The sequence below is a fragment of the Lytechinus variegatus genome, chromosome 7 (assembly GCF_018143015.1).
Source record: "Lytechinus variegatus isolate NC3 chromosome 7, Lvar_3.0, whole genome shotgun sequence".
NCBI classification, from domain to species: Eukaryota; Metazoa; Echinodermata; class Echinoidea; order Temnopleuroida; family Toxopneustidae; genus Lytechinus; species Lytechinus variegatus.
In genome coordinates this window covers 32,820,901-32,833,989 of record NC_054746.1, presented here as the reverse complement: position 1 = coordinate 32,833,989, position 13,089 = coordinate 32,820,901, and the positions used below count along the sequence as shown (strand labels likewise).

Here is a 13,089-nt window from a genome sequence, read left to right as displayed (position 1 = left end):
TTCCTTCCTCGTCATGAAAATCATATTTTGGTCAAACGCATTACTCTTTATCCTCAAAAAAGCATGTAAATCTGTCGCTCACATCCATCTTTTCCTACCCTGTTTCTATTACACATCCTCAGACATACGCACACCCCACACACCTTATCCCCACCTCTCCTTCTCTCTTTCCATCTCACTCTCTCTCTCTCCTTCTCTCTCCTCCTCTCGCACTTTCAGTCTCACTCTACTTATAGTTTCATTATTTAACCCTTAAGCTGCTCTGTCAGATCATTATCATCTCATATGATCACCAATCTCCTGTTCTTCGCCCAGCGATGACCCATGTTACAGCGAGTGAAACTTCGTCTTTAAATTTCGTCTTTATCTCATGGTGACGAAAATACAGACGAAAGAATTCCAGCTAAGCAACCTTCCTTCTCCAACAAACCACATTCTACGTTATCATCGTTTTCATGATCTGCAGTCGAAATTGTACGGAAGGTAAGCATAAATTATCTATGGTATCATGGTAATTTTCCTTTTTTTCTTGAATTAACAATAATCAATTTTGTACTTGCAATGATGATTATTTGTTTCATTTATAACTGATTAATTAATTTGTGAATATATAGACAGATTGGAAGATAGATAAAGATCGATGTAGTATTTCAGTAATAAGAAGTAAAACTAAAGGGTATCTAACTTAGATAAGATTACGTTAGACAGAGAGCCATCTTTACTGTTAGTTGCAACTTTAAAGACACCTTAATTTCCATCGGCCGTTCGATTGATGGCAGATTTGTCCTCAGCTGTATTATTCTTTAACAGGATAATCTTAATAATCGTATTACAATGCTAATTATCACATAGATATATAGTTATCGTTTGTATGATATGGCTATGATAAATAGAGGGATTATGTTTATTCATTTTGTAAGGGTGTGTATTTTATTCTCTAATTTCACTCAGTATACATCCAGTTATTTTCATTGGTCCCTATACGAAACACTCAAATTGCTGAGTCATGTAGTTTTCTGTGAATATTGAAGATTCGGTTTCGGATGTTTTTTTCGAATACTTAATTGATCGTGTTTGGCAATAAGCTATAACAGTATATGTGTGCAATGTGTGAAAATGCCCCTCTTCAGGTCTGTATAATTTTCACCTCACGCTTCGCGCTCGTAACATTTGATGAGTGAGAAACGTATCATGTTCATGATTACAATGACTACAAAAAGTGCTTCATGTGTTAAGGTGTAATTGTAACGAAATCAACAAGCGCTTGGCGCTCGCTTTAGATGACTATGGTGGGATATGAATGCTCTTCATGAATTCCTTTAAAAAATAGTGCTTAAAATATCCCTGTTTTGAGTCAAAATATACTAAAAAATCATAGCTAAAGCTTCGCGCTCGCTTAGTTTTTTTTTTGTGAGACAGGTACGTATCATGATTACAAAAGTTTGTGATATTTAGACCCCCCCAAAAAAAGGAACATTATAATGTTTTTCTTGGGGGTCTGAATATCAAAATTTTTCAGCGCGCCCTTCGCGCACGCATTATTTGATCGGTAAATTACATGTCCGTTCAAAGGCACAGTCTTTAAAATGTCTTTTAGGTTAGTATACATGAACATGACAATTAAGCACGCTTCGCGCGCCCACTAAGTGACTAAAAAAAAATTGCTGTACCCCCGCTCAATTGTGACCCACGGTACGCCACTGTATATGAATATGACTATACTTTATCACAGTCAATAAGTAAGACAGGTAAAACATATAAACGTACTGAATGTTATTCAATATTATAACAGGCTTATTTCTCTGACATATCACTAGTTACTCCTCAATAACTACAGTACGGATAAAGTAAAACCATGAGCCTACTACATGTTTTGAGCCTCCTCTCCTCATTTTTAATTTGTTTTGCACCTGTTTTATGTCCAATGAAAGTACAATCAAGTTGCTTATTTCAAGGGATTTTTTTTATTCGATAGTGACTTTATAATAAAAAATGAATAATAGAATGATGTAACTTTTCTTATTTTCTATTTAGGTCCCCCCCCCCCTCCCTTCCCCTACGAACATTGGGAGCAGCCATTGAATTAATCCTATTTGCATGAAACAAGGTAAAATCTCGCAGCGTTACCCATTTAAGAAGAAAACATTATTGTAGAATAACTCTGCGTCTCTGCCCATGACCCTCACACAATTAAAAGTTTTTGCTTTTGCGGCAACTACCCAGCCTACTTTCAAAAACAATGATGTGCAATAATGGTATTCTATTTCAAGGTTCATTCGCAGCATGTGATGGGAAAGAATCTTTTACAGACAAAACAAAAGAAAAATGCAAATAGAGAAATATTTAATGAGAAATAACATCAAATTAGTAATAACATTTTCCGAATGTTCCTCTTCTTTTTTTCCACATCTTTGCCTATTTCCTTATTTATTTTTTTCTGTCATGTGGGGGCCTTTGGAAAACAAAAATGCCCCCCTCCCTTCCTGCTTCCGGTGTATGTGGTTACACACATGCTACACAAATCATTCGTTATCTCTTTATGAGCAATCTTGAAGAAATGCAACGTCATTGTGGTTTCTGACTAGAATGACTTTGCCTCTTCGAAGTCTTTAGGATACTGACCTCCCCCATGTCCAAGTCTATGATTAAATTCCAGTTAATACAAAAGATGGAATATCCATTCAATAAAAAAAACAAATTACTTCCTAACATATTTCTGTAATGATTGTAATCAATCAATCTTCAATTTCGTGGATTTCTGAATATTGCAAGGACATCGGGATGAATGAAGAGTTAGGCTTAGTCAGACGTTGGTTACATTGATACAGTCACACCCATGAAGTCGACTCCAAACCAACCAATGGAATGGCATTCGAAACAATGTAATAGCTTTGATCGATCTGGAGTCGGTGTTGGAGTGTGGCTGTGGCATTTCTTCTATTGTCATTGGGATCTTTTCAAGTTTTTTTTTTATCCTTCATCGGCAATAAATTCAACCTCATCTCACGCATCAATTGAATCTTTGATACATTCATCTTCCTTTCCGATAGTTATTTTCCATCCTCGCTATGAGTCCATATTTTCTCTATATCCACCCGTTTCGCTTTCCACTCCCTCTTCTCTCTTCCTTTATTTCTTTCATCATCTTTGTCCATCTCGGTATCACTTTTTTCTATCTACATTCCAACATCTATATTCTTATCTCTCTTCGGCTCTTTCTATTTTTTACCGTATTTGTCTATATAAAATGTTGCTTGTTTCTCTCTTTTCTCTCTTTTAATGTCTCCTTTTTCGTTTTTAAACTGTCTTAACTTCTGGAGCATCTGAAGTGTTCGCACATATGCCCATCTCGTTCAATTAAAAGTATACTTCTTTTTCGCCCACGCGAACTACAATGGGAATTTATTTATGGTCGGCAGACGTGAGCAGTTACGCAATAGTCGGGTCAAGATCAAACACCAAATACGTGGACAATTTACACAGTATCTGTTTGACTTGCAATGACGTAAAGACGTGACAACAATATAACAGTTCACAATGCCTAGGTTGGCTGTTCAAATCCCAAATACGTGGAATCCCTCCCTTCTATCAGCACCGGAAGTAGAAAGTGTTCCACATTGAATAGTTATTGAAACACTTTCTCCATTTTGATTTGATTTTTCAATTCTGTACTTCAAAGACCAAACAAGCGTTTTTATGTTATAGTCGTGTGGAGCAGTGGTATGACAGAAAAGGTCATTAGGTCGGGCATTAGGTGGACTTTTTTGGTATGATATGGATTCATGTACACATCAGTGACATAATAGAATTCATTGAAATTCTTTATGGTTGAACATTCATAACGAAAAAATACATTGAAAATAGATTGCGGGAATAGCGTTCACACAAATAAAAACCCAAACAAAACCTCAAAAGGAATTGTTAAAAAGAAATATCTGATATTGGCAATATCCTTATCATTATGAGATGATGAAAATGTGTTGTATATTTTAAGTTGCCTTATTTTGTAAAATGTGTAATTTAAAGTAAATACTAGTAACATCTTATCTAATCTTAAATAATTTCATAATTCATATTGTTCATGAATTTCTATCACTCATATTGTGTTATAGCTAAATGGTAGTAAATGGATTTATGTTATCTCAAATTTGACGTTTCAGATATAATTTCACGCTAATATAGTTATGCAATATATATCGCATATATTTTTACGTGTTATTTGAACAAGTAATATGATGATTGTTAATTATCTGATCAGAGTTTTTATGCTTTTTGTTATTTGTATAGCTTTTATATTCTCCATGTCTTTGTGTGATCTGCGGTTCGTTATTGTTCTTTATATGTATTGATTGTTGAGGGACTATTGCTTGTTTTAGGTTCTAAATTGTTTAAATCACGATGGCGATAATTTTATTCATTTAAGTTCTGACGTGCCGGGATTTACTTTCATTATAATTATAAATCTGTAGCTTTGCAAAATACAGCTGTAGGTTATACGAATAAGCAGTAAGAATTGCAAGTATACTGCTCAAATCATCTGATAGTTTAAATCCTGGATTAAAAAAAAACAGGGTTTCCGTTAAATTCAGCTATTCAAAAGATGAGAATTATTTCCAGTCTCTTAAACTGAGTTTTTAATCGATGGAGGAAACCGTGATGAAATGATTTGTTTGCATTTTATCTCATCGTCCGAGGGTGATTGTAGAATGTGGTAAGAATGAGCAAACATGACAAACCGATTTTTTAGGCGGCAGTCTCAGAGGACGTGAACAGTTAATCATCAACAACTTGGTTACGCATTGTTTCCCTTGGTTTCCGTTCCTCTCATCCTTCTCAAATACTGACAGTGTCATCATTTTCCCTGAAAATTTCATTGGATTGTCCCATCTAGACTGAATTAGCTGCTCTCATGTTGCTGGTATGCTTGACACAGGAGAACGCAGTCACGTCACATCGTCGCTAGATTAACATTCAGTTTCGTCACCGGGCGACACGTGAAAAGGCACCGCGCAGGTACTCCACTTCATTCTATCTACTTTGATCTAGAAACACAAAGAGATCCTCAGTCAACATATAGAGACAAATACATTGGTGCATTGTTTCTCAACAGCTCATATCTGCATTAAACTGGACAAGTGACTTTTATCGGACAGTTACATTGTGCATTGTGTTATTAAGGTTTAATGATCACGTCGGTATTTTTAATGAACGTTGATTCATTTGCATCGAAGGTGGCGTCTACTTTTTAACGCCAGGTCGTGTAAGGTCAACGGTGTCCGGTAATGCGCCTACGATAGCACAAGGGAGCACAAGAGTTAAGCTTTCTACAAATTTAGTTTGGCCAATGATTGATTAGATTTTCTACGCTGTCATTCAGCCGATTTGCAAGCAGTTCCCTGTTACAGATGTGCCTTATCGAATCATTGCTTATTCCGCAAAGGTGACATTCGTCAAAGGTAGGGAAGAATTACTGGTTATTATGCACCTTAAGATTTGAGAGTTATTGGGCTCAACTTAAGTTCTTGCATTCTTGCAATTTTAATGTCATTGTTTTAATATACCAATTAAAACAGTGGAGGATTTGATATGAAAAAAAAATGCATGACTGGGTTGTACTAAAAACAGATCATAAAAGCTTGTGTCTTTCAGAGCGTTTCTAATTTCGATGGTCAGATGTGGAATACGAGCATATATGAATATGACATATTTATTTATATATATATATATATATATATATATATATATATATATATATATATATATATATATATCATATTCCATCGAATATCTATAGCGATCAAATGGTTTCATCATTGACTCAGAGCTAAGCTTTTAAAACACAAATAACTTTCTTTCTAAAGCTAACATTTAAAATTTCATTTTCAAATAGTTTTTCGTTATCTCAAACTTTAAAAGCTCTGTAATTCCAGTTCGTAAGAATATATATCTCAAATATATACCCTAATAGAACATACTTTTAGTACTTATTATAACAATTCCGTAAAATGATTTATTGATGTGTATCACCGATTGCGTTCATATTTGTCAAAAATTGATTTTCATTGCAATCATTGAAAATTGGTAAATCTCGTAGCCGTTATCACATAATTCCATTGATCAATATTTCTGGGAGAAGGGTAATTGCGTCATTTGAGTTCCGGATTACCTTCATTCATGCATGGTTCGTGTGTGAGATTACAGATATCATTCCATCATCGAGGAATGGTAGTCTTGAATATGATTACTGGCAATAAATTACTCCATTTCCCTTCCCAAGATAATTAGCTTCTAGATTGGTACACATGTCCAAAACATGTATCCATCATCTTTCATGTTTATAATTTTTTATTGAATTTCGAGATTTGATTTTATCTCTACCATAAATCTCGAATATATGGCTCCATATCAGATGTCGAGTACTGATTTGATCACGAGAGTCTGTCAGTTGTTATCTCTCTACCGTAATGCGATTCCCAGTGGCAAGCATATTTGCATTTGGACTCTTAAGATGGTGGTTTAGATTTTCTCATCCTATAATGAGAAAATTCAGGAGTACAATGTATTAAACAGTCTTTGATTTTGTAAGTCTATACTGGATCAGATGTGCTTTATCATCTGCATGTTAAAAAATGATGTGAGTTCAGTAAATTGTATGTTACTAAATATTTCTCTTTAGTATACAATTCCCGACGATCTCTGATTTTTTAAATCTGCAAGATTTACAGGACATCAATGTTCGTTTTGGTGACTCTTTAATTATACAAGCTTATTCAATTGTAATCATTTTAGTTCGCGGTTGTGTTAAGTTCAATCAAATTGATGGAATACTTCGTGAACGCATTTTGAAAATAAAGGAAAATCTAAATGCAAATGGAATACAAATTCAGGTTTATGAATGTCTTTCTTTCTTGACCATTACACGACTATTATTTTGAATTGCGATTAAATGTATTTTATTACCAATCAAGTACACATTTTTTCCTCTTAATTTTCGCACAGCCTCAGACCTTCGAAATCAACTCCTGAATCTTTCTCTTTCAACATGGTGTCCACCATTCAAACTTTAACCACTGCCACGATGCTAGTTGTCATGACGTCACATCTTGCCACTGCCAACTTCGACCCTGCGACTGCCATTGATTGCTACGTACACACCGGAATGAAACATGTGGCGGAAAAAACCGGCTGCGACTCAAGCGTCATTAACGTCCGGGGTTGCTGGGGTAGATGTGACAGTTACCAGGTACTTATATCGATAAGAATATACGACTTTCATTTTGTACTGCCAATTGTACCGCAAAGAATCATGCCCATTAATTTCCACCCTTCTCTCTTGAATACTCATTTAACTAACCTCAATTATGCATGCGATTTTGTACTCGACTACAATATAATAATTAGTAAAAATAAAAGATGATTACACACTTTGTATATTCGGGGATTTTTAAGATCATTATTTACGATTTGTCCTTTTCTTTCTTGTACCTGACCTAAGGTTCCTCGGATTTTTTTTCTCGAAATAATACAAGATCTTTGAGCTAGAAAAGCGTATTATCTTGCTAATGGTTATAGATAAATATACGAATAGACGACCCCAATAGAACAATGAGGTTCACAAAAAGTTTATTACTGATTATCAAGTAAAATTTAATGCTGACAATGATGGTATCAGCTGTTGGGTAAATCAGAGTACGAACTGCGTCTAAAGGTTTAGATTTCAGGGTCCATTAGAAGAGTTACTTTTTAAGAGCAATTTGATTTAGCTGAAACAGTATATTTTTTTACCAGTATAATGAGGTATGTATTAAGACTCTCAATAGACAATAGGCATTCCTAATATATTCCGAAATACGTTTCTTCATTTGATAAGAAAGCAGTTTTGAAGTCAGCACTGATGATTCTAAAACAAATAGCCCGTATAACAAAAAAACAGAGGTGCAACTACGCAATTCCCGTATTCTCGTTTCATTGTGTTCTGTTTGGTTCTACATCCTCAATCTTCCTAATCCTTGTATTTAATCTCTTATCACACTTCGAATAGTGTAGAATCTTTCTCATTATCGTGATGAGTTAAATCCGTGTCACTTTTCATTGGGAAAAGGAGGTGGTTGTGCGTTTGAATATTGGAAGGTAGAAAGGGTGGGGATTAAACACAATAAGATAGTTGATAGGCTTACCGGGCTTAATACTCTGAACTTTAGTTGTCCACCGTCATGGTCGTGCAAGTCGTTGTCTTTTCTGGCATTGGCTTCCCCGGTAAAAACTCGTATGCTCTGTATAATGGGAGAAGCAACCATCACAAGAGTGACAATTGTGTTGACAAAGAAATGTCCATATTTAAAGCATTATCAAAATAAAACGAACTGTTCCAGAATGATCCCAATGGTCCTCATAATACACTCTAAAAATGAAGTGCTAATTCAGCTCTTAAAGAGTGTGTATAGTGACTGCACTTCGGAGTGCTGATTTTTCTCGTTCAAATTTGAACTAGACAAATCAGCACTCCGAAGTGCAGTCACTATACACGCTCTTTAAGAGCTGAATTAGCACTTAATTTTTTAGAGTGTAGATTCAAAGGATGTGTTCATATTTGTTTTGCAATCCTAAGTTGATTTCCGTCAAAAACATGTAGAAAATGTACGTCCATCATAGCCGACCGAAGAAAAAAATATGCCATAATTTTTACTCCAGGAACAAAAAAAATAGTATGGGCGCCAACAATGACTTACAGCGCAGATTTATGAAAAGTAGACCTGGTTGTATGATTTTAACGTTGGATTTTTATTAAAATTCGAAATAAAGTTTTGGTGCACGCCATTTCTTGTTGGAGTGGTGTGTGTACCTAATCGCCATAGTTGACATAGGTAATTCAAAATGAATAGGAGAAACTGCTTTCCTTCCTTTGAAAGCTAAGCATCATTTTTCATGGTCATGAATATAAAAAGTTTACATGGATCCAGCTCACTCCTTTCTCAAAGAATATTTAAAAATTAGTAGAACCCACGTCCTTTGTTTCATAGTATGAGTAAAAAGACCTTACACATTGCCGTTATCGATCCGCCAGAGAGGCTGAATCCATGGCTTGCATGCGTTGGTGATCTCCAGCTGGCGCATCTCTGACTACTGCGATTACGCGTATTCATATATCCTCTATGGGAGGGCGTTATGAGATTACGCCGTCATGTTCAAAATGTATATTTTCTCTTCAAAATGAATTATCTCAAATGAGCGTGATTTGTCATAAAAATTCAGCAATAAAATTTATTTTGAAAATATTCATTCAGGTTTTCTGTCTTCTCTAAAACCTATAGATCAGCATTGTATATATTATTTCTCCTATATCTTGTTTATCACTGGAAATAAATTAAAAAATAGCAAGACTTAAGATTAAAAAACCCTGGGGAAAGAGAAAATCGAGATGCGTAAAATACCTTGGGGAGACTGCTTTCATGATATGCAAAATATCAAGATGCATGGATATCAGAGAGATGAATTCGATCCCTTTTCCCAAGTAACAGGTTCCGTGGAACCGAGGGCTGGGGGCCTTCAGCCCGCATCTTTTGCAAATTAATAAATGTTTATGAAACGTAAAAAAGTACTAATTATCATTTCGTCTTGGTCGGTCCCCCTCCCCCACTTCCAAAATCATTCCGCAGCCCCTAAGCAAAAATAATCCTGTGTCGACAGCATAATTGAAACTGACAATGGATTGATGAGGGCCATTTAAAAGTTATCTTTGCCTTTTCTAATGTAGATCTAGGAATAGTAAATTTAATCAACTAACCGTTCGATCTCCTCATCCTAGAGAGATGAAGTCTTTTTTATTCATCTAAATGCTCATAATACATGAATATTGGTCTAATGTTTAATTCTTTAAAGTGGTTTTCGCTTAACTCGTCAAAGCTTTGATAATAGTAACAATAATAAATTGGACTTGTACCGCGCCAAATCCACCATGTGGAGTGCTCAAAGTGCTTTGATGACACATTCCTTGTTTATTATTGTTAAAAATGAAAAAAATATCATGGCAATGTGACTTCAGGAAGTAGAATGTTGTAAATTATTTCATCTCTTGATTTATTTTTACCAGGTGCCATCGCTTCTTACCAAACTCTTTGATGTCAGTCATCCTGTCTGTACACCGGTTAGCTATAAGAACGTCACTATAACTCTGGATAACTGTGCCCCTGGCATTGACCCGACCTTCTCTTACGTAGAAGCCACCACATGCGGTTGCAAGAAGGTCAGGGGTGGGGCTGTCCACTACGGCTACAGACCAGACTACTTTCTTCCTTGAGAGTTAGACTGATTTCAATTTATAAGTTTCCTTTGTTACTGAAATGTCTGAATGTTTCGTCGCCTGAAGTCACCACAATGCAAAAGAAACATTGATGATTGAAACATGTCCCTGTTTCTTTGCACTTTAGTTGATAGAAGAAAAGGGAAAGTGCTTGTGCATTCTCTAGTTTAAGTTTACATTCCATAATTTCCATCATTTCAACGATTTAACTGACATTATGGTTGCCGTAGTCGTCATCAACATCACCCATATCGTTCTCACGAGTATTTATTTCAACAAGTAAAGAGGTGCATTGAATGAGACTAAACAATTAATGGTTGGTATTCTGACAGCGTCCATAAAGGCAATTTGCCACAGACACATTGGACTGCTCCAGTTGTAGTCCAGAGCTACTCGAACAAGTACATGAAATACGCAACATTTTGACCATGTAGTGGTATAACATGCAGCAACTTTAATGTACCCAATTCTACTTTTGCCACGTTTACACTAGACATAATGTTACCGTTGAACTACAAAACAGCCCAAAGCCTTCGAGCATTCTTGTTTTCCCACAAAGACAAAATGACCATAACAATTAAAATCTCAGTTTAAAAAGAGTTTGTTACAAGGTATATATATCAAGGCTGCTCTATTTTGTATGCTACTTGCTTTCTTGGAGCATAATCTACTTTTTAGTTAATCCCTGAGTATTTTGGATGTGCTATAATGGATTTTTAATGCATTCATCAAGGACAAAAATATTGAAAAAAAATAGAAAGTGTGAAATGAAAATTAGGATTATTATTAACTTAATACCAGGTTAACTTATGGATATACCACCTTGTATAACTACTAGATGTATGACGAAATATAATCTTTTTCATGAAATGGCGTTTTCTGACATTCCAGTGGTTATTATTTGATAGAATGTAATGTAATAATTTAATGCAATATCATATTTATTGTCATGTTATTGGGGTTATAGATTTTAATAGGTATTTCCTTTAAAAAATACTTGTTGTTTTGTTCTTATTACGTTCCTTCATTTAGTTTCGGTCCCCTTTTGTTTAATATTATTTGTTTTGTTTGAATAAAGAAGGTTTACCGCTAACACAACCAATGTTCTTTTTACTAACATGTTCTTATTATCGTACTTTAAAAAAAATAATAAATTACCCAATTATATCGTTTTATTGCAATTTTATTTTCGTTAATACTCGTTTATAAATAATTATGTAATTTGGTTATATTCTCAAGTCTTATAAAACTATACAGGAGAAAGTTTAGTAGATCGCAGTCTATCATTTTGTTTCATGTACTTCATGTACGAAGATCGTGTCAACTATTATTTGTCAGCTTACGTTCCCGTTATGATATGACAGCGATTAATGACATGAACAACTTTTTATCCGAATTGTAGCTAGTAGTTTGTGTGTAATGAGGTGGACGATTGTTCATCACTTGTTTTAATAATGGATGTTCTAAAAAGTTATCAGTACTATAGAATACATGTAAGTTTATTTATTTGTTCTCATTACCAATGATGTCACTCACATCATATCTCCTTTTAAATCTTGAAGAGAGAGAAATATAGTATTCTGGGGGTATTACGAACGACCAAAACTTGTTTTTGTTCTGAATCAGGTTCCTAAACATTGCAAAGTCCTAGGCCAAAGTGGAAAAATGTTATTATTTTTAGATTAAATCCCATTGTTAACCATTACTTGAAAACAAGTTTTTAAGCTCGATAAGGGTTGCATAAAATACAAATCCACTGACATAGCATGAGAACATTTCCCAGTTTTTCGCGAAGTCATGCGTAACTTTGCGAACATGTTCATGAAACAACCTTAAATGTTATATTGCACGGCAGGCTTAAAGGGATGGTCCGGACTGAAAATATTTATATTTAAATAAATAGTCTAAGAGAAAAATTCACAGAGCAAAATGCTGAAAAATTCATCGGACAACAATTGGCCAAGTTATTGAATTTTAACGTTTATTAATATTTTGTGAAAACGTGAATATTCAATAGGTGGGCTGATGATGTCACATCCACACTTTCCTTGTTCTTATGTTATTACATGAAATAATAATTGTTTTATTTTATATACATGTGTACATGATGTGTCTCCATTATGATGAAATAAGTTGCAGCAATAGATAACGAATGCACTTAATCAGTTGTCAATCCAATTGTTTTAGTTCTTGGTAGAAAAGGAATAAACATAATTTCACATAATAAAAAACATAAGAATAAGTGGGAATATAAAATCATCAGCCCACCTAATGAATATTTATGAAGACATACCTAGACTAATTGTTTCACCGGAATAAATTCAATAACTTCGTTATTTGTTATCCGATTTTAATCAAATTTTCAGCGTTTTGCTCTGTGAAGTTCACTCTTTTTATTGAAATATAATATCTTCAGCCTGGACAATCCCTTTAAAAATAAGAACGTACTCTTTTTCTCTGTTTATGTAATAGTCTTGACGCCCGAATAAAGATTTATTTTAGTTGAAATTCATGGAAGTTTTTGTTGAATGTAACTATAACTGAATAACTGCACCAATATTTGCGGTTTGTTCTTGCCAATTAGAAGTATGAAGAGAGCCTGAATATTGATTTTAAAAATTGTACTCGTTATCATTTCAAAGATATTGCAGAGAAATCTTTAAGATAAATTTGCCTTACTCCGGCAAACAGGCAACAAGCGTAAATTCGAGCAGCGAATTATTTAGGGGGAAGTTGGTCTTTGAGGTTACCGTCCGACACCCACTACCCCACATACACCCACACATCCT

At 34.7% G+C, this 13,089-nt stretch overlaps 1 protein-coding gene across 3 annotated transcripts; it reads left to right on the top strand.

Moving 5' to 3' along the window:
- The first annotated feature begins 261 nt into the window (after nt 1–261).
- Nucleotides 262–12,010, top strand: LOC121419050 (glycoprotein hormone beta-5-like). Of its 3 annotated transcripts, none has more exons than XM_041613335.1 (3): nt 262–483; nt 7,000–7,243; nt 10,091–12,010. In XM_041613335.1, exons 1-3 carry the CDS (start codon nt 371–373, stop codon nt 10,295–10,297), a joined length of 564 nt encoding a protein of 187 aa, XP_041469269.1. In that variant the 5' UTR covers nt 262–370; the 3' UTR covers nt 10,298–12,010. The 3 variants fall into 3 exon arrangements, with proteins under 3 accessions (XP_041469269.1, XP_041469270.1, XP_041469271.1); XM_041613336.1 differs by lacking the exon at nt 262–483 and adding an exon at nt 4,754–5,456; XM_041613337.1 differs by lacking the exon at nt 262–483 and adding an exon at nt 6,105–6,581.
- Nucleotides 12,011–13,089: the final 1,079 nt, after the last annotated feature.

Bases quoted from the DNA above. Each gene is read 5' to 3' on its own strand.
- LOC121419050 (XM_041613335.1), top strand. From the start codon at position 371: ATGGTGACGAAAATACAGACGAAAGAATTCCAGCTAAGCAACCTTCCT. The intron at 484-6,999 runs GTAAGCATAAAT...ATTTTCGCACAG, and splicing joins CAGTCGAAATTGTACGGAAG to CCTCAGACCTTCGAAATCAA. The intron at 7,244-10,090 runs GTACTTATATCG...TATTTTTACCAG, and splicing joins GTAGATGTGACAGTTACCAG to GTGCCATCGCTTCTTACCAA.